Below are 20,070 nucleotides of genomic sequence, written 5' to 3' on the forward strand. Positions count from 1 at the left end.
ACACCTGAGTGACTAGCTCTGGAGTTTACATTTCCAAGGCTGGGTATTGCTGGATTCACGACCTGGTTTAAGTAAGATGGAATATGTCTGTGTGAGGGGAAGGGGAGCAAAATGTCACGGGCAGGCAGACTGTTGGTGAAGCTGTCTGCCCCTGCAGGGACCAGGGTTCCCGAGGTGGATCCAAGCCATCAGACTTTACAGCCAGGATGAGCTGCTAATTTCAGTAATGGCACTGTCCCGGCTGCCTGCTTTGAAAGATGCTTGAGTTTTGTTTATGCACAAGGGAGTCGTGTTTTGTGAGCACACCATCCACCACGGGGGACATCTCTCTGAGCGGAGGGCCAGCACTAATGCCATCCTGTGTGGCTGTGAATGAATTCACCCTTTATTCAGCGCTTTCCACCCCTGCTGAGCCGACAGCCCTGCACTGCTCACAGGCGTACATAGATGCTGCAATTTGCAGTGCTCCTTCAGCTGGGCTTCCACACCCCGGTGCCTCTAATCCCGGACAAAACCCAGGCCGTGGAGCAGCAAACACAACGAGACCTCTATTCTTAGCCTGGAAAGCCTCAAAGCTGGTTCTCTGGGGTGTCGGGCGATGAATATGCAGCTACTGGAGCTTTTGACAAAGCCGAGTGAATAACAGCGTTTGTCGTTAGCCCTGAACATACGCTCCTCTCCCATTGGATCCGTAGCCTTCACTGCAGCTTTTCACAGTTACATAAATACGGCCTATTTTCCCCTCACGACTTAACATCTTGCTCACTAAGTTTAGGCTTTTGCACACATACAAAACAAACCCTCTGATTTTTCACACGCAGCTGGAAATCCTGGCTCACCCGGGGAGAAGCCATCCTTGCCTGTATAAAGCCTTCACAGTGGTGATGGACAGCGGCGCTGGCAGTGTCCCCTTGCGAGTGGCAGGACCCTGCGAAGTCCTGGACACTGCATTGCAGATCATCTGAGGTGCCTTGTCCTTTTTTCCCCCGAGAAAGTCGGACCCCAGCCATGTGGCTGTGAGGATGCCGGAGGGTCTGCCTCCATGGCAGGCTGCATGGTGTCCTGGAGACTGGAAGGTTGGCTGCATGCTTTGGAGCACAGAGCAGATGGCTCCTCACTCCCCAGAAGATGCTGATGTGGGTAGATTTTTCCCCAAAGATGGTTCACCCCCACCCCCCTGAATGTACTGGGAGATTGCACTGCAGTATATCTGCATTAAGAACAGCCCTATAGAGAAGGGATGTCATTTGGAAACCTCCCAGCCCCGGGGTGTAAGAAAGCTGACTTGCATCCACTGAGACTCTGGGAGGCTTTATCAGCGGTATAAGTGATACAGGTGCACAGGGCTGGAAAACAGATGCCTGCATGCCCCCTTGCAGTGATATTACTCCCTGCTTCAGTAGCCTGAAGGGATCCAGCTCCCCAGTTCTGCTGGAGTCCCTCCGTGGTGGGGAAATGGTCAGGATCTTGACATAGCATCATATCTCAGCTTCTTACTCCTCTTGTGGTAGGAAATAAGGATACCTGGTTATAAGTCCTGAAATGATTGTCCCCTAGGCCAGTGTATCTGCTGCTACGGTCACAGAAGCCATCCATAGCTATGGATCCACAGCAAGACCTTTTCTATTCCAGGGCTGATGGCATGCTGTGACTTGAAACATGTTCTGACAGCTCCTGGCAGAGTGACCCGTGAGGGAGATGTGTCCTGGAGCTGGGCACCAACACCCTGAGGCCAGCTGAGAAGGCAGGTGGTTGGGGTTCTGGATTTTGGCTCAGTAGGACTTGATCCTATCCTGCTTTGCTGTAGACACATGTGTAATCTCAGGTGAGTTTTGAAGGTGTATTACTGAAGCTAGTCACTTAGAGATAGAGACAGACCTGGCAATGTGGGGTACTCTCAGGTTAACTGCTGTGGAGGGTAGTGACTTGGAGACTTTCTGTGCTTGTAATTCAGTGCATCACACCCATTGATTTTTTTATTAACAGCAGCCCTGTGGCTAGATATCCATGTGTCTCTGAAATCACCAGTGGGAAACCTTAGAGTAGGGAGCTGCGGTAAACAGGTGAGTAGGGGGTTTCAGGGAAGGGCATAATACCTTAAGCATCTGACGTTGCTTTCATTTTAATCCTGCTGACCAAACTGAGCACCCTAGGCAAGACCCAGCCCCTCTGAGTGGTAATCCACTAGGGCAGAATTGGGGGGGAGGTGTGGGATCTTTCAAAAAGCTGGCAAGGGCATTAGGCACAAAGCTCTTGCTTCTTTCGAAAGTGGCACGCGCTTCTAAGCATGTGATGCTTTAGAAAAGCACATTGTAAAAATCTGTGGAGTGGGGAATTGGTAGCCCTTTGGGGAGGATTACACCTAGATTTCTGAATCCCTGGCATTTTGGGTCTGTCATTGCAGCAGATGAGCAGAGTGTCAGGGACTGCAGGCAGCTCTGCACACAGCTTTCTGTGCAGCATGCAGAGGGGAGGTGTTATGGCTGGAGTGCCTTTCCACACCCTCCAACAGCCCGGCCAGGCCTTTGGACCTGTATCGGCATGACCTGGATAATGGGAATGGGGTCGGGGCGGGCCTGAGCTTTAAATGATGCTGATGCTTTGGGTATGCGCAGCCCATTTTCTGTCTGTCTTGATGTAATGCCATTTTTAAAAGCTCTGGGTCAGGCTAGTCCTACGCCATCCCTAAATGTACCTGAGGAGGACTGGAGTTGGGGATTTTTTTTATGTTCAATGGAGGAAAGGAGTCATAAAGGAGAAGCTGAACTCTATCACTGCAATCCCTTCCTGCCCTCTAGTACGGCCCTTCCCCTCCTAGGTAAAAGCAAACAAAGAAAACAAAGCCCCCAGTGCCCAGGCGGTAGTTTTCCTTGATCCGATGGTCCATGAGGTCCTAATTTTTTCCCTGTCCCTTTTCCCCACCGTGCCCCCGGCTAGCAGCGGCTGCTGGCGAGTTCTCCATGGGCAGCAGCCAGCCAGCGGCAATAATGAGAGCAAGTCAGGCAGTGCCATCCTATACAAGCCTCTGTCTGCTCTGCGTGTGTGCATCTGTGAGAGCGCGCGCTCTCGCTCTCCCTTCTCCCCCTTCCCTCTCTTTTGTAACCCCCCTCCTTCCACCAGCTCTTCTTCTTTTCACGAGATGCAGGGCTAGGGAGCCGGGAAAAGTGGCACAGTACTGCTGCTCCTCCAGAGATAACTGTGACCGGGCTGGGTCCTTCGCCCTCCCTGATGCACCGGGAGTCTGCAGACACTGTTCCTCAGGGTCCCAACCAGCCATGTCCATCAAGCACCAAAAGCCACGTAGCCACCACCCTGCTGCCAGCTGCAAGACAGGTAAGAGCTAGGAGGGCCTTGGTGGGTGATGAAAGGCCCTGTGGTTACGAGTCCCTGGGGGAGGGATTTTTACTTGCTCCTGTCCCAGTTTTCTGGGGGGAAGGATGGCTCCCCAGGCAAAGTGGGAGGGGAAGGGTGCTGCTCAGATGTCACCCCTATTAATGTCACGGCAGTGCTTCTCCTGGTGCATTAATCTTCTTGTGGCATCTTACGAATGGTCAAAGGGACACAGACACCGCTTCTAATTAGCAGGCAGCGAAAGAGAGCAGCGTATTTCTTATGTTAAGCCCAGCCCAGCCCTGGCTGGACTGATACAGGAGCAGGACTGGTTCTGGGGTGATCTCCGTTTCAATGGGATTAGTGGTGGGCCTTTGATGCTGGGAGAAAACATCAGTCTGTGCTGGTGCCTGCAGCTCTGAGATCTTTACCATCTTTTCTTTTTTTTCCTCCCTTTGCTGCTGTTGTTGTTTTTAAATGGTGGATTGCATTTCCTTGGAATATTTGGGTATCTGTAACATTGCAACTAACACCCAGGCTGAAAGCTGGGGCTGAGCTAGTTAAAAATAAGACTAATTGGAGCGAAAGGAGAACATGTTGGAGGCGAGAGAACTGCATTGAGCAGAGACTGTAGCAAAAACTTGCAGATGGCAGGAGCACGTGCACTCTTTGGGAGAAGAATGGGGTGCTGACCTGAGGGGGCTCATTTTCCTGCAGCCCTGGCTGTGGGGCTGCTGTAACTCATGGGGATCCCTGCAGCGGCAAGGGCCATCTCTTTGCCGTTCAATGGGTGGGGGGAATAAGCTGGTAATTTGGCACAGCTAAGAAATACAAGGGACCCGTTGTGCTAGCATCTTCTCTCTGTGGCTGATTATCACTGCACCCAGTCCCGGAGGAATGCAGTTGCATTCCTCCATCTGGGGAGCATACATGTTGCATAAAGGGCTGTGCTTTCGCTGTCCTGTTGTGCTGCCCTTCTCTGAGACCCACTTGTTCCTGCAGTCCCAGGCTCCTCCAAAGCAGCACTGTCTGCATTGGCAGGACAAGCCTGGCCTCTTGCCCTGCAGTCCTTCCATGCGGTTCTGGAGATTTTGCTCAGTCCTTAAGGCTTGACTAGGGCAGACGTTGGCAGAGCTCACTCTGCATCTCTATCCAGACTGGCAGGACAAAGCAATGATTGGTGCTGGATGCAGCAGACATTTTTATGAATAACCACCGTCTGCTGGAGAAAGAGGATGAGCCCATCTAACTCACTTCATTTATGTTTTAATTAGGGCTAGAGCAGCAGCTTCCAGAGATGAAAGAGAAATCCCAGCTCACCCATGTGGTTAACTCTGTTTGTATTTCATCGTACAAATATCCATTCAACTGCTTGCATGTTTAAAGTTAAGCACGTGCTCAGGTGTTTTGCAGCAGTGGGAATGACCTCCCAGTGCCATGTTGCGTATCTGTATAGCGGTTAATAGCCCTAGTAAATCCTTGCTGTGGGACCTGGATGCCCTGTAAGCCCAAGTCTTTGAAATAGCAGTGATAACAGCAAAGAAGCATAGACCTTGTCCATCATAAATGGATTTGTGACTGCAACCCTGAGATCTTCAGGTTGAGTTCTAACATTCAATAAATGACTAGTTTGCAGTGTTCAGCTTGCAAAATGCAGGCTGCTTGTGAGCACCTTGAATGATCTCTCAGCAGAAAATTAACCCCATCTCTCAGCAAGCCTCACTCCCTGGCCCGTGTTGAGCATCAGATCTCAATCACAACATACAAGGGATGGAGCATCCGCAGTAGGGGATCTTTGTGGAGCTCTGTCTGTCGGGATGGATCTGTCTCGGCTTCCCAGCCATACACACCAACTGTATTACAGATGCTGCCATATTGACAGCAGCAGCCATCCTGAAAGCTGGGAGGACTCCAAGGCTGCACGGAGCAGCTCTGTGTCAACTCCAATCCTTTCTGCCTCCCTGCTCCACGCTAACAGCATCCTCTCCAACACACATGCAGAGGCACCGACGCGCGTCTTTACGTGTAACTGCTCCTGGGCATGGGAGCGTGTTTCCTCAGAGAACAATTATGAAATTGTAATAAAGTGCTTTAAAGGGGAAATTCTTCCCTTTGATTCCTGTCTCGTACACTGCCCCTCTCAGCCCAGAGTCTCCCTCACTGCTTAGCTGTTGGTTTTGTGTCCTACCTGCCTGGAGGAATTGGGGAGGGAGTTGGGAGCGTGCAGGCTGGGGCCAGGAGCCATCTCGCAGCGGAGGCATCTGTTATGCTGCAGCGATCGCGATGCCCGAAAGCCACAAACATGTCCAGAAGATGCTTTTATCGTTGACACGGGAGAATTTAAATAGCTGCAATGCTCTCGAGCTAAGCCAGAGACAGAACCGTGGATCGCACTTTATGTAACTCATTTTTATTTTTAAGTACAGTCTTCTACTGTCAAGGGGAGTTCAACTCAGTGGGTGTTTCCTATCTCCTGCCCTGCCTCGTTAGCACATGTGAGGTGGCTTCTTTTATCAACTTCCATCCAATATATCAGCTGCTTGGTTTCCTCACCTACCCCTGAAACTCAAGCTCTCCTTGTTTCATCTTTCAGGATTTCCTGCCTGCCTGGCCTGATGTGGAGAATGATTTGAGGTTTAAGGTGAATAGAAAAATTAACCCCTTAAAAATACTCTGAGCTACATCTGTGGATATTTCCTGATGTTACTGGAGCTCCTTTTTTAGAAGAGGGAGCAAGCTGTTCTTGTGGCTCTCTTCATAAGTGAGACAAGTTTGTGGTTTGTTTTGCAGTTTAGGAAGCTATCTATGTCAATGGTAATTCCCTCCTGCCAAGGCAGTTACCTCGTGCTGGACCAAGTGTGTTTTCCCCCCGAACCCTAAAACAAGCAGGCAGGCAGGTGGGCACAGTGAGCAGAGCACTGCATGTCAGATGTCAGTTACTAACAATATTCTTCTGGTTTTAATTGCAAACAGTGGTGGAGAACAGCAAGCTCTGGAGTTAAATCAGTTACTAATTTGAATTACCTTGGGGTTGGGCCCATATAGGTACAAGTCTGGATTCTGGATAAATTTTGAATGACCGCGTGTGGGAGGAGATCAAATGATGCTTTGTGTCACGAGAGATTTGCTAGGATTGTCATTCCAGGTCAAGGGCGGTTGTTCCTTCCAGTCCTCCAGCAAAAAAACCAAAGCCCCCTTGGGTCACAGCAGAAGTGGACCATGGCTGGAGGCTTGTGGTTGAGCCAAAGGCAGGCTTTGCAGCGTGCAGGTCACCTGAATTCCCAAAGCAGTGACCACTGTGGGAGGCAGCTGGCCTCATGTACTTGGCATTTTGCAGTCACAGAGCCTACATCACAGAGCACCTTCCAGAGAGATCCCAGAGGCAACAGGATCTCATGAAAACATACCAAAGAATGACCTCACCTATGGGGATGTAGCTGCCAAACATCACAGCAGTCTGAAGAAGCACTTTCTTGGTGCTAGGGAAAAATCTCTTGGACTAGCAAGTTGTGAAGTACACCCTTGAACAAGCTCCTTGCAGCATGGTACTAGAAAAGAGAGATGCTGGCACAGACCCAGGAAAAGTCACAAAGTAAGAGCAAATGCAACCCTAAAGAAGTTCAAAGCCCTTGTGGCATGGATCACTGTAAATATGACAAGGCCACAAAGTCAGAAATGAGAAGTGGAAGCGACATGGCAGGCTTGGTGTGATGGCTTGTTAGGCATAAAATAATGGAATCCCAGAGCGGCAGCAGACCCCTGAGGAAACAGAGCAAGAGTGAGAAGATAGGGAGAAGTCTGCTTAAATGTCAAGGTGAAGGAGTTTGTTTAAGGCAAACCCACTGGAGATGTCAGCCAAGCAAATGAGCTAGTCAGTGTAGGCATCCTCTGATCTTCCAGCTCCAAACTGAGAAGGGCGGTCAGCTGCCAGCCCCGGGAGGAGCATCCCTGTATCTGGAGACACAAAAGCCACACAACTACCAGCCAGAGCTGCTTTCCTGGTCCTGCCAGCCTCGTAAGCACAGCCATACTGGAAGGAAGAGATGTCTTCAGGCCACGCAATTTTATCTAGCGGTTGGGTGGCAGAAACTGGACCAAGTGAAACTGGTGGAAGTCTTTGGTCCAGAAGAAGTTTTTGGGTAAAAAACACTTGAATGATGATCAATAGACAAAACACACAGAATAGGCAGGGGGGGCATTTAAAATAATAGGGAGGGTGAAAAGGACCCTGGAGATGGTGGAGAGAAGATTAATGCCCAGGGCACAGGCTGGCAAATTCCCTTCCACCCTGCCCGGTGACAGCCAACAGTCCCAAAGCTGCATGTGTTCACTGCTTGTGTATTTGGTGTTAGCAGGTCATGAGGAAATTGCTTTAAAGTATTTCTTGGAGAGATTTAAAATATTGGATGGGATTCAAGCCTAATATCAAAATGAGTTATTTTATTAAAAGCTTTTAAATAGAAGCTACAGAGTAGTCAGAAGCAGGAGGGCTATTTTAGAAGGAATTTGCTATAAACCTCTTCCATTGCACGGAAGCTTTCTAAAATATTACCCTGTAAAAAATATAATTCTCTTTATCTGCAATTTAATTACATTTCCCATAGTGCTTCTGTCAACACAGTTCACTTATTTTTGTTCTCTATTAACTCACACCTGGCATAGGAAACTAGAAGAAAAAACAGTTGATCTTCAGAGTTACTTGTGGGTTGCTCTAGGATCTCACTGAGGTCATGAAAGGGTGTACTGATGTACTGGAGAAATAGGGACTGGGGGCTCTGTCCATGCTGGTGATGGCTATGAGATGGCAATATATAAAACTGGTATAAAAGCAGGAGGAGGAGCAGGAGCACTCACATGGTCCTCTGATATATCCCATCCAGAGTTAGTGGATCAGAATTTTTGATCTGTTTGAGACTGCAGCAAAGTCCAGTCATCTGAATAATGGGCTAGAATTATCTAGAGTTTTGTTGATTGAATGTTTTGTTGACCTCCCCCACCCTACAATGTCTGTGTGTGTAAATGAGATCTGAGCGATGTCCTGGAAGTATTATGAAAACACTGTCACTTGTGATATCCTGCGGTTGCCCAGAGAGAACCAGGAAGTGTGGAAACACATTAAAACAAAAATAACATGTTAGAAGTTAAACCCTTGGTGATGTTGTATTAAATTTGGCTTGGGTTTGGGGTAAGGGCTAAAGCTGACTGTTATTTAACTTGAACAAACCAGCCTGTTGTACCAGAGGCATAAGATGAACCTCAACCTTTGACCTTGGCTGAGAGGAGATTGTACCAGCCATGGCATTTTTTCAGTGCTTGTCTTCTGATAACTGGAGACATAATTAATCTGAGTCAGGATGACCTGGGCTTTGCAATGGGAGGATGAGAACAAGGCAAATATTTCCTTGCCAAGTTGAGCTGTGAAGGAGGGGGATCCAAGATGATGGAGAGCTGGAATCATTGCTACAGTGCTACTAACCCCTGTGTTTTGCAGGACTTTCTTCCCCCAGGGATGTTGCCTGGTGATAATGTGCTATCTCAAGACATGCTTGCTGCTAGGCCCAGCAGTGTTTTAGCAGAGAAGAGGCAGGTGACTTTCCAGGAAAAAGGCAATGACTTGTTTAACTGCAGAGGACTTTTTTTTATTACTATTATTTATTATTTTTTTAGTCAATCGACTTCATCAGGATCAAAAAAAGCAATGGAGATCCCATGGCTTGAGCTCTCAGTGAGTCAGTGACCCACATCAGTGCCTGTGCAGCCTGCGTGACACCCAGATGTTGTTACTGATGGCTGAGCTAAGCCTGCAGCTGGGGGGCTGTGCTGCAGCCCCACCGTGTAGGTGCCGTTGGTTAGGTTGTTGTTAGAGTCACTGGAGTGCACTGGACACCCCATATACATCCTCTGGAGGATGGAGGTGTGGGTGCAGGAGAGAAAAGGGAATCGGAGGCTATACTGTGGGGTAAGCACACCAACGGAGGTTTCAAGGAGACTGCTATGGGGCAGGGAGCGAGCAGGACTGCACACATCTGGTGAGGGAAGGGGAGATGGATTAAAGGGGTCAACACATCACTGACTTGCCAGGTGGATTTTTTTCTTCTGTCATCCCATGCCCTGCAGTAAGGTACTCTCTTTCCTGTTAACGATTTTATTTGGCCCTGCTGACACCTGGGCTCTTTAATTAAAGTCTCCCATCCCTTCTGTCTGTGGCAACTCCTGACGATGTGAGGGCAGCAACCTTCCCTGAACCTCAGAGGAGCCGATTAAAACAATGCAGGCGGATGCTTTATTCCAACATACCGAGGGTGACAACAGCGAGCGCTTTTGCAGGCATCCCCCCTCCCCGCCCCCAGATGCTCCCTGCCAGCCTTTGGCATCCACCGCCTGTGCAGAGCGGTCCCCCATCTCCAACGGGGGAGAAGCTGGGGTTTTGCTGCCAGGTGGGTGAGGAGGGGATGCGGCGAAATGTGCTGATCTGGTGGGCTCCTCGGTAGTGCTGCGGTGGGAGCTGGCTGCGCAGCAGAGCCCCAGCCTGCTGGGTTGAGGCTGCTGTAGGGTTTTGCTGGATGTGAGAGAGCTGCTCTGAGCTGCGCTGCTACTGCCCAGAGAGAGGTGGGGAGGGGAGGGGTGTCGAAGTGTGACTTTCACCCCGTGCAGGGGGTTGTCTCTGAAGAAGACAGCTCTGCTCTCTCCCCAGAGCCTCTTTGACCACGCTGTCGGCACAGACCCACCGGCAGAGAGGACAGGTCAAAGGCAGTGAGTATCTTTTTCTCTGTGTCTGTCTGTCTGCAGTGCCTCTGTGTTCATTTTTTTCTGGCTTTCTCTGCATGCGAATGGATGGCCTTAATCTCTCAAAGCCCCTGAGATCTCATAGTTTGTGTTTTGGTTTTTTTTAACCTTTGTGCTGCTAATTTTTTCTATTGGGATGGCTTCTTTATCTTCACTCAGGTGATCTCCGGGGGTGGTTTGATAACCTGAATGTCATAATCGCACCCCTCCCTTTCTGTCTCCCAAGGAGAAACCCCCAAAACACATCTGTGATGAGACTGGCAATTCTCCTTGACCAGGGTCCTTGCGTAGGAGGGGGAGGTAGGATGAATGATGGAGTGGGAGGCAAAAAACCTCACCATGGACCCCTACTGGGATGCCTTTACCAGACGCCACAGATTATATTTCTAAAGTCATAAGTGACTGGCTTTATTTGCAGAGGAAATATTCGTGGGTATGTCAGCCTAGCAGTGGAATTGCCTTCGTGGGAAATACAGGTCTCTGCGTCCGTGAAGTCAGACAGACTTTGGGATCCCAGGGAAGTTCGGTGCTGCTCAGCTGTGCAGGTTGTTGCTGTGGGGGCTGGTGAGCTGGGGGGAGCGTGGGGAAGGAGAAGGCTGTTTCATAACAGTACCCCCAAAAGCAGGCTGCTAGAGGAGGCTGCAAGGAAGAGGGCACCCGGCTCCACTTTCAGCTGTCACTTCAGAGCAGCAGTGGGAAAGAGGAGTAGGGGCTGCTGGACTCTAGGAAATCATGTGCTGTGGCCCCACATGCGGGTGAGGCTGTTAATGAGGAAATTTAAAGGGGCTTAAGGAATTACAAGGATTGATTTCAGTTAAAGCACATCGAAGCAGCCGGTCAGGGTAGAGATTAAGGAGATGCACTCACTGGCATGTAGCGCAATCCCAGTTCCATTAATTTAGTCGGGAAGAGGCTTTGTGTGTTTTTAATGTAATCGGGTTTTAAAAGGGACGTTGCATTGGGCAGCCCAAGCTCTGGGATCTCCCCAGGCCCCAGCAGAGCAGGGTCCCGGGTCCTTTGCACACAGTCTCTGCTATCATCAGTTCCTTTGTCTCCTCCTCAGTTGTTCCCTCTGGGCAAGAGAACATGGAGGTTACTTGGAGCTTGGCCCCGTCCTCGCAAATAAGAAACCTTTGCCCTTTGCTCACTATACAGTCCTGCTCTCTGTCCCATTGGTCTCCTGGCGGGTGGACCTCGCCTTTACTCTCTGATGTGAGACTTGTTCAACCAAGGCTCATGGGGACCTTGCCATTCCCTCCCTCCCTTCGTCCCTCCCTTCCTCCCTTTTGCAGACTGTGCATCTCCTCGGTGGCTTCCCACAGGCTCCCACCACCCTGAAAAGGAGATGCTTTCTTTGAGTTATTTTTGTGTGAGTGCTTGAGCCTGTGATGGTGAAAGGACCAGCATCTGCAGACGCGTGAAGCCCTCCTGTTATTTTATTTGCAGTGCCAGCTTTTCCATGATGCCTGGCCAGTAACATCAGCCATGACCTGGAGGGACAGGGACAAGAGGTAGTTTGGTCTTCTTAGCGAGGTCAGCCCGGAGCTCTGCCTGTTGAGGAGAGACCTTCAGAGGTGTTGAATGATGAGTGCGATAATGCCAACTCCTGCTGCTCCGTGGTGAGCTGTGACGCCAAACTCAAATCACTTTAGACCTGAAGCTGGACTTAACCTGCGGTCCTGGTCTTAGAAGGAAATGCTGTCTCTCCTCTGTGATCATCCCTCAACTCTGAACGTCTTCCATTGAAAAATTGACCTTCCGCGCTAGGAGGCAAGGATCAAATGGGTTGAGAACAACTGGCCATCCTTTTTTTGCAGAGGATTCTTTGATACATTTTTAAGTGCCAGGACATGAAACAGTAAATCCCTCCTTCCCGCACTCCTGCCTCCTGCAAACAGCCCTGACTGCTGTCCAAGCCAGCCAGTTAAAGGGTTAACTATAACTGGATGCCTGAATGGCTGCCTTACTGATCCCATGGAGGTAACTGAAAAGACATGATGCATCCCTCACCCCTGCCTATCCTGTCGCTGTCTGCCTCATCCAGCGAGCCTTTCAGCTCACTGCGGTGTCCCCTCTTCCCTCCTGCCCTTCCCTTGCCTCTCTACCTCCTGTGGACCCGGTTTCTTTCCCCCTCTTTCTCCTGTGTCCTGTCTTGGAAGTCCTCACCTAGAGATCGATGTTCCACGAGAGACAAGCTCCTTGCTCGTGGTGCAGCATCTCTGTCCCCCATATGCTCTGATTCCCTGCTGCAGTCCCTTGATCTCAGGCATCAGAGAGAAATCTGAGCAGCATTGCGGTAACGCATGTCACACCGCTTGCTAAGAAATTCGTGAGCTTGCTAGAACAAGCAGTGCAGGGAAGATAAAGGTTGGGGGTAGGAGGTATCAGGAAAGGTACCAGAAAGACCTTAGAGCTGACTCGGTGTCCGTTTGAGCACAGCAGGTCCAGCATGCTCAGCCAGAAACATGACACTTTGCACGCAGTATTTCTGCACTGATGTTTGAGGTTTATGTAACAGCATCCTGAGACCACCAGCCATGGGCCCATAGTTTGAGGCTGTGCAACAATTCCTGTGACTGAAGATCTCCAGGTTTTTGTGCTTGTTAAATGCTGCGAGCTGCCTGTGCTGCACCAGGGAGACACTCATTGCATTTAATTAACATTTAATTTGCTTTAAGATTACATTAAAATGTGCAATAATAGAAACTCTCTGAAGGGCAGGAGAAGAAGGGGGAAACAGGCATGCTACAGATTGGCTCAGTCGCTGGTGCTGAAGTGTTCTGCAAGAATTACATATGGAAGAGAAAAATACTGTACTTCCCTCTAAAGTCACAGAAAGTATTTGGCATCTGTCTGGCAGCAGGGCTTGGAGAAGGGCTTTCTACAGCTCAGAAGTGGGTCCAGCAGCTGAGAAGTGGAGACTGGGTCACTAAATGCTCCTGCCATGGTCCAGAGAGAATGGCCTCATTCCATGTCCAGGGAATCTAGTAGAAGGGATGCCCTTGGGCTGGAGAAGCAAATCACAGGCTCTGCCCTTCTAGAGACCATGTAAAGCCATTAACCGGCACCTATGTGTCTTTGAGAGGAGATGATGCCAGTCCCGTATAATGCATGTGTGTGTTGCGCTTCCCTCCCCCTTTGTGTTCCTCCCCGTCCTGGGGTTATGTAATGAAGGATGCTGCGGATCCGCCGGCTATCCTGGGAAGGGGCTGGCAAGGATGCGAGGGGCTGGCGGAGGAGCGAAGGCTCTGGGGCTGGATTGAAATTTAGAGGAAAAAAGCAATAAAGCCATTTTCCGCCTGGGTAAGCCTGTCAGGAAAGAGGCAGTTTTAGCCTGCTTATGTAACCCTGAGTCTAAAGAAGCTGCTTGGGATCCTGGCTGGGGTCTCATGGCTCTGCAGCACAGGCTCACCTTGCAGGTGCCTTACTCCCTACTCCCTCTCTTCTTCCTCCAGCCCCCTCCTGCCCTCTAGCCTTGGTATTTGTGCTGGTTTTGGTGCTGCTAGATTGCGGTGACTGATTTCAGGTATTGCTGCCCTTTGCTCTCCTTCCACACCTGACCTGAGCAGGTCTTTCCAAGAAACCATCCCAGAGCGCAGCCTTTAAAAACCTTTTTGCTAGTCAGAGCAGCTGAATGACTGGTGTGGGTGAGCCTTCAGCTGCTCTGGTGCTGTGTCTGTCCTTAGCGTCTGCTTGGCATTTTACTGGAGATGTTTCAGGGTCCCTCCCACAGATGAGGGAACCAAGGGGACAGGTCTGATGAGGCACAGAGCCACTGAGGTTTTTTGGTTCGGTTTGGTTTTGGGTTTTTTTTTTCCCACTCTGGCTAGACTTATAATCGTCATCTTCTTTGGTTTTCCCCTGCTCACACCCCTGCTCCCCCACATCGACCACAGGAACAGAGGGATGAGGACTCGCCTGGGCTGCCTGTCTCACAAATCAGACTCATATAATGATTTCACAGCTATTCTTCCGGACAAGCCCAACCGGGCTTTGAAGTGAGTATAGCTGCAGCATCCCACCCCAACCCCATTTCTGTCCTTCCCCTCCCTGTCCACCACCCCCTCTAGTATTATCTTCCTTTGATTGTACTTTGTATAAGCTTTGACTAGTTCTTTTAGCCACAAGGAAGGAGGAAAACAAAACAGTGCTGACACAGCAGGAACAGCCTCAGAAAGTACCTGGATTATTGATACAAGTTCTCCCGTGAGACAGGACATGCGCACAGTCCCCACTGCTGTACATGGGACATGTCAACATGTATTTGAGGATAATTTACCCCTCTGTCATCACAAATCAAAGCCTGAGCAGTTGACTCAGTAAAAGACGTGACCAGCAATTTCAGGTCACAGTCCTCTTTAGCTAAGCCTTGCTATTAAACGCTACCAAAAAGTCCTGTGTTAGTTTGCACAATGCTTAAGGTAGATACTTTAGACAATCCAGAGTCCTGATTAGAGATGAGTGGGATGGGATTCATCTGATCACAAGTCACTGCTTGCATCTGAGCTAAGACTCTAACTTCCCCCTGAAAGTCAGGAAGGAGAAATAAACACTTCTACAGGGGTGGGTTTAATTTCACTTGACTTTTGGCTTTTACAGTGTAAATGTCTACATCTGAACTTGTTTCCTGGGCCTCTGCTTAGAGTCAATGAGGAAAAATTGGTCCCTTTTCGGGTGTGATTCATCTGGCCTATTTTACCCACCTACCTGGGGATGTGAGATGAAGAGAGTCAAGTCCCTTCAAGTCCCTTGGTATCTCCTCACTGACTCTAAAGGGAGCCCAGGGTGACTTGCTGCTCACCTGGAGACCTCTACATTGTAGACCTCCAAAGTTAGGTGAGAAGAATTCCAGCCTTCCTCGGTGTCCTTGTCAAACAGCCCCAGAGGGGATCAGCAGCCGTGGGTTGTCTGTAACTTGCCTCTTCCTTTTTTTACAGAAGACTGTCAACAGAAGAAGCAACAAGATGGGCAGACTCTTTTGATGTCCTTTTGTCCCATAAATGTGAGTAGAGATCAAATTCTACCTTTTTTTTCCCCTCATACCCTTAATTACTAGTTGTAGCTAGGGCAAACAAAGTATGCATTGCATAAGGAATGGTCCCTTGGGTAGCTGCTTACTATCCACTAGGCAACGGTCACAGTCATTTACAGGCAGGACTTGTCCTCAGATTAAAAGGCAAGGCAGTGAGTTTCTGTGGGTTCCCTTCCTAGCTTTGCTCTTGACCGGGTGATCACAACTGATAAAGTCATCAGCTCAAGGTCTAGCCTTCTCCAGCTCCTGGGGATGCTCTGGAGGCAGGACCCCAAGGCTGTAGCCATGTGTACCATCCTTTGGCATGTGCCCCTGGGTCCAGTCTTTCCGCACAAGCAAATGGCAGGTTCTCAGCTCCCTAAAGCCCGCTGAGATCCGTGATACCGCTTGTTTCCCTCTCCCTCCAGCTGTTCTTCTGAGCTGCTGTGCAGCTACGCTGTGTTGAAGCGTAGCCTTTGCTGGGAGTGCTACAACACAACAGTGTATGTGGTTCAGTAACCTTGAACAACTTGCTCTGTAGCAGTCTCATGCGTGGTAGCCCTTAGCAGGTTCTAATTTACAGTTACCAATGCAAATGTGAAAATTTCTCATCCAGAAACCTTATGCAAACGTATAATCAGCACACCTCGCTCCATTCAAGAGATCGATTGTTATTGGTTCTGTTCATAAATATTATTCTGCTTCACCAACATTTTCATGCTGAGAAATTATAAACAAGACAGCAAAGTTCACAGTATAGGTTCATTAGTGGGTTTCTATTGGAGAATAAATCAAGAGCGAGTCAAGGTTGGGGAAAAGTCAATGTGGGTGGTGAACTATTTTATTGCAATAAGGAACTGTCTGGTTTTCTTAGATACTCAGGTTTTTCTGCACTTATATTTTAAAATATAAGTGTAGAATTATATTATTATTTTAAATAAAGTGTAATTTTGCTGGATTTCTGCTGAGATGACAACAGTTTTGGCAGGGAATTAAGTGACAACTTTAAACAGGCTGGCTGTCCAAGGCAGAAAAAGCAATATATAATTTTAGCAGCAGTATCTTGTTGAGATCATTGCTCTTGCAGCCAGTAGAAAAAAAAATACATGATGTAGCTGGGTATGGCTAAGAGGGAACATTTCTTTTGTGGAAATTCAAAACAAGAAGGGAAAAATGCACCAAAGAGACTATAGGGTGCCTGGGTGATGGGGAAAGGGGGAGGACAGGATATTCACATCAGTGTTACAATTCTGTACTCAAGCCCCCGTTCCTCTTTCACCAGTGTAAAAGCCGAAATTTTTCTTATTAGATACAGACTGCAGCAAAAGTGCTTTGGTGGTGCCAGTGAATTTACGCATCTATGTACTGACATTATACAGACTGTTCCCTCTTCAGTTGACTGCTGCGAATGCTAAATCAAACCTTAGTTCAATTATTTCATCCAACAGCCTCCACAAGAGTGTCTGGTTTTATTAATAAATTAGCCTTATAGTGTGATAAATGAATTATCAGAATTTTTCCTGTCTCTAGAACAGAAAGTAATTCTGATAACTCTCTGGCACCTAATGAAAGATATTCAGTTCCTAATAGCAACAGAAGGTGATCTTTAAAATTTAAATGAATCTTTTTTTATCAGCAGTCATGGTGACATTGCCTGGTGATCAGTGGAAAAAAAATTGTTGTTTAATAAACTACTTTCTAAAGGAATATATTACAACTGCTCTGCACCTGAAGTTTCTGGAATTTCTAGCCTGGCAGTCAAGGGTTATAATGATGCAAATACAAAAAGCTCAGTTGAAACAGAAGTGTTATTTTAGTTACACCAGTTTAAAGGAGAAGAGCGCATACCCATAAAAGGAATTATATTGTAAAATCATTGTGTTTTCGCTTATGTATACTTGTATCCAAAACAGAGAAGAATTGCCAAAGATCTGCTATGAAAGCAGAAAAGGAGAGAGTTGCATTTTTGCTGTTAGAGATGTGCTGATGTTAGACGGGTAAGGGAGTCTCGTGCCTTATCTGACCAAAATTTGAGAGTAAGAAAAGCAGTGCCTGGCCTGCCTGCATCTGCCTGTAGTGAAGCTGCCAGCTAATATTCTACTTTTAGTGCCAAGAGGAGGACAGAACTGTCTCAGTCTAATTTCTCTGTGACTGCCCAGGTGAACAATATTAGACAGGGAAAATTCAAATTCATGCTTGGGGGCATGGGCTAAGCACCAGCTGTGCTCAGGGAGAATTTCCCCTGGGGCTCACAGCACCAGCAGGTAGACTGCTGCTTGACACATCTGACATAAACTCTTTCTTCACTAGATGGACAGTTCTGTTTCGGAAGGGAGATTGTGATGCCGATTTCAGGGGGTTGAGTGGCCCTTTCTGCTGTGGTCAGATGTTACGGTGGTTTTGGGTCCCTTCCAGCCAACCTGTTCTTTGGGAAAAAACCCCAGACTGCTCAAGTAGGACTCAGGAGCTGGATGTAGCAGCTGAAAATTGGGCAGTCTTTGTGGGTAATATTGCAAGGGGTGGGACAGATGCAAAAAAGAGCTCCAAGGAGCAAGAAAGTGGATCGGAGCTCCCTAAAAGACTCTCTGAAGTGTCAAGGTGAGCAGGCTGCCCTTGTACACAGAGGAGGCTCGCAGGGCTGCAGTACTCTTTCTGGGAAAGGCAAACAACTTGTACTCTTCCACTTCCTATTTTCATGAGTCTCCAAAAGGTTTCTAAATGGAAGTGACCTGAACAGGTGTCATGCATGATACAGACTCTATGGAGAGAGTCATTATGCTCACTTTTGTCAAATATCCCTTGGAGTGTGTTGGCCCTGTGGAGTCCCCCCCCTTCCCTCTCCCCCCATTGTTTTATTGAATGACCTCTGTACATCATGTTTGATCCTGACATGCTGCTGTCTGGCAGCATCTTGAGTGGAGGATTGAAAACCCCTGGGTTTTGAAGCAGTTGCGTGTCTCCAGAGATTCCCAGGCTGGGCAATGCCCTTCTCTATAGAGAGTGGTCTGATTTGGATTAATTCCCCAGCCATTTAAAGAACAATTTGTGTTGACATTAGCACGAGATTGTGAGTAGGAAAGGCAGAAGGGCTCTCTGTCACAACCCCACCTTCTTTTTGCACTGGCTTTGGGACTTCAGCATCCCTCAGCCTAGCCCTTGTAAAGTAACCAGTGCTGAATGGTAGGATGCAGCTCAGTTGCGTTTCATTGGCAGCCCCAAATGAATAGGTCAGTGCAATGATATCCAACTTGTTTTTGCTAATAGGTGAAGCAGATCAAATTGAAACCATAGAGTCAGCCAGTTGATCCCCTTTTTACAGCAGGAGCCTTGCCTGAGCTCACTGCAAGAGACGCAAACACAGCATAGCAGCGTTCCCTTGGGTCAGGGCTTCTGAAAGTGGCAAGCAATAGGAGAGAGGATTTTGATCCTACTTTCAGCAGAAAATTGAGAGAGTAAGAGACAGATCGTATGTAGCATGCTCCAGGGCACTCAGGGAGCAAAAGCAGTGGTTTCAACATGCTAGATTTTGGCATCTTTTCCCATTTTGTGCCAGTGTGGATTAGCAATGGGTCCCAGGGAAGTGGAGCTCAGTGTGGTCCATAGAGTGTGTGTGCATGCATGTGAGTAACTGAGGAGTAATCCCACCTCTGTACCCATGCCCAGGAGGTACAGGCTGGTCAGCCAGATGGAGATTTCTTTTGACAGGCTGCTGGAGGGAGATACAAGCAATGGCATGTCTCATTCTGCATCCCTTGCGGGGCTGGACACATGGCTTGTCATTTGTCCAGAATCCAGCAGGACAGTCTGTCCTCAATCCTTAGTCACTTTTCAACGAAGCATTCGACGCAGAAAACCTTTGTGCTGAATTTCCATTTTTATCTCAAGGATGATGGGTTTTCCCCTCACTGCACCATTTTTTTTGGTGATCTCTGTGCCCTTCTGCCCAAACTTTATTGTTGTCCTCCTCCTCCTGTTGTCTACACATTGCTCCTCTTCCTACACAGCACAGGAATATCTCAACCTACTCCTAGTTCTTTCTAAGCCAGAACAGCATTAGCATTAGCATTGTGCTTGTGACAGGCAGCCAACATTCAACGAAGCAATGCTAAGCAGCAGTAAGAGCATGTACATATGCTGTACAGAGCATTGTGGCCTTGTCTCTTCAGCCCTGGACCCAACATGCTCCATAGAGCTAATCCATTCATCTACCAGCCATAAGGACTCTACCTTTATTCCCTACATAAAGTGCTGATCGCCCTGATGGCGTGAAACGCATGCATTAATTAGATGATTGTTGATCGCTTTCTTACTCTGACAGTGGCTAATGCTTGGTTATTAAGCTGTCTGCCTGAATGATCTAAGCCACTAATCTGGGCTCTTCCTTGTGTTGCTGAAGCTTGCCTTAGTTAAGACCTGTGTTGTGTTTTGTGCTAGCCAGTTCAGTCCCTTCCTCCACAGCCCTTCTTGCTGGAAAGGATCCGCTCTCCATGGCCTGAAGAACAACATTTGAATGGGATGTCAGGAGCATCTGAGTCCTGTTCCTCACATAGTCATTGACCTGCCTGGCAGTCCTCATCTATAAAACACAAATTCTTGTCATTGTCTAATTTGCCAGTGATCTGCAGCATTACAGCTGTACGATGCGCTGCAAGGTCTTGGGATGGGGTAATGTACAAATACTTGCACAATCCTTCCTGGCAATCCTCTTGTGCGTTCCCTTGGTCTATTTGAACAGAGAGCAGGGCATTTTGAAGCTTATATTTACACTTCAAAAGTAAAAAGTAAATGTCTTCTGCTCCTCTTTCAGACTCTTGACACTCAGTAGAAGAGCTCCATTTCTTTGCCTTCATCCTATCTGCTCCATCAGTACTGATTTACTCCTTTGGCTTCAAGCAAGGCTCACTGCTCGAGTCAAATTCATGAATAAGTGTCCAATAGTTGTC

General features: G+C 48.3%; 2 protein-coding genes across 12 annotated transcripts in view; both read left to right on the forward strand.

The window, feature by feature from the left end:
- DARS2 (aspartyl-tRNA synthetase 2, mitochondrial) overlaps positions 1–899 on the forward strand; it is a 29,468-nt gene extending 28,569 nt beyond the window's left edge. The window contains exon 19 of the mRNA XM_052801842.1: positions 822–899. The gene's annotated coding sequence lies outside the window, so the exon portion shown is untranslated. The remainder of the gene's footprint in view (positions 1–821) is intronic.
- Positions 900–3,201: 2,302 nt separating this feature from the next.
- The window catches only part of RGS8 (regulator of G protein signaling 8), a 28,918-nt gene continuing 12,049 nt past the window's right edge, over positions 3,202–20,070 (forward strand). The window contains exons 1-5 of one of the 11 annotated variants that reach the window (XM_052801860.1): positions 3,279–3,333; positions 10,025–10,083; positions 11,563–12,096; positions 14,013–14,114; positions 15,054–15,118. In XM_052801860.1, the coding sequence (XP_052657820.1) occupies positions 12,071–12,096; positions 14,013–14,114; positions 15,054–15,118 (193 nt within the window). In that variant the 5' untranslated portion in view covers positions 3,279–3,333; positions 10,025–10,083; positions 11,563–12,070. Of the gene's footprint in view, positions 3,334–9,223; positions 9,290–9,408; positions 10,084–11,562; positions 12,097–14,012; positions 14,115–15,053; positions 15,119–20,070 lie in introns of those variants that run through there. The other 10 variants (XM_052801859.1, XM_052801853.1, XM_052801854.1 and 7 more) reach the window with 10 other exon arrangements.

This window comes from Harpia harpyja, chromosome 11, assembly GCF_026419915.1.
Source record: "Harpia harpyja isolate bHarHar1 chromosome 11, bHarHar1 primary haplotype, whole genome shotgun sequence".
Taxonomy (NCBI): Eukaryota; Metazoa; Chordata; class Aves; order Accipitriformes; family Accipitridae; genus Harpia; species Harpia harpyja.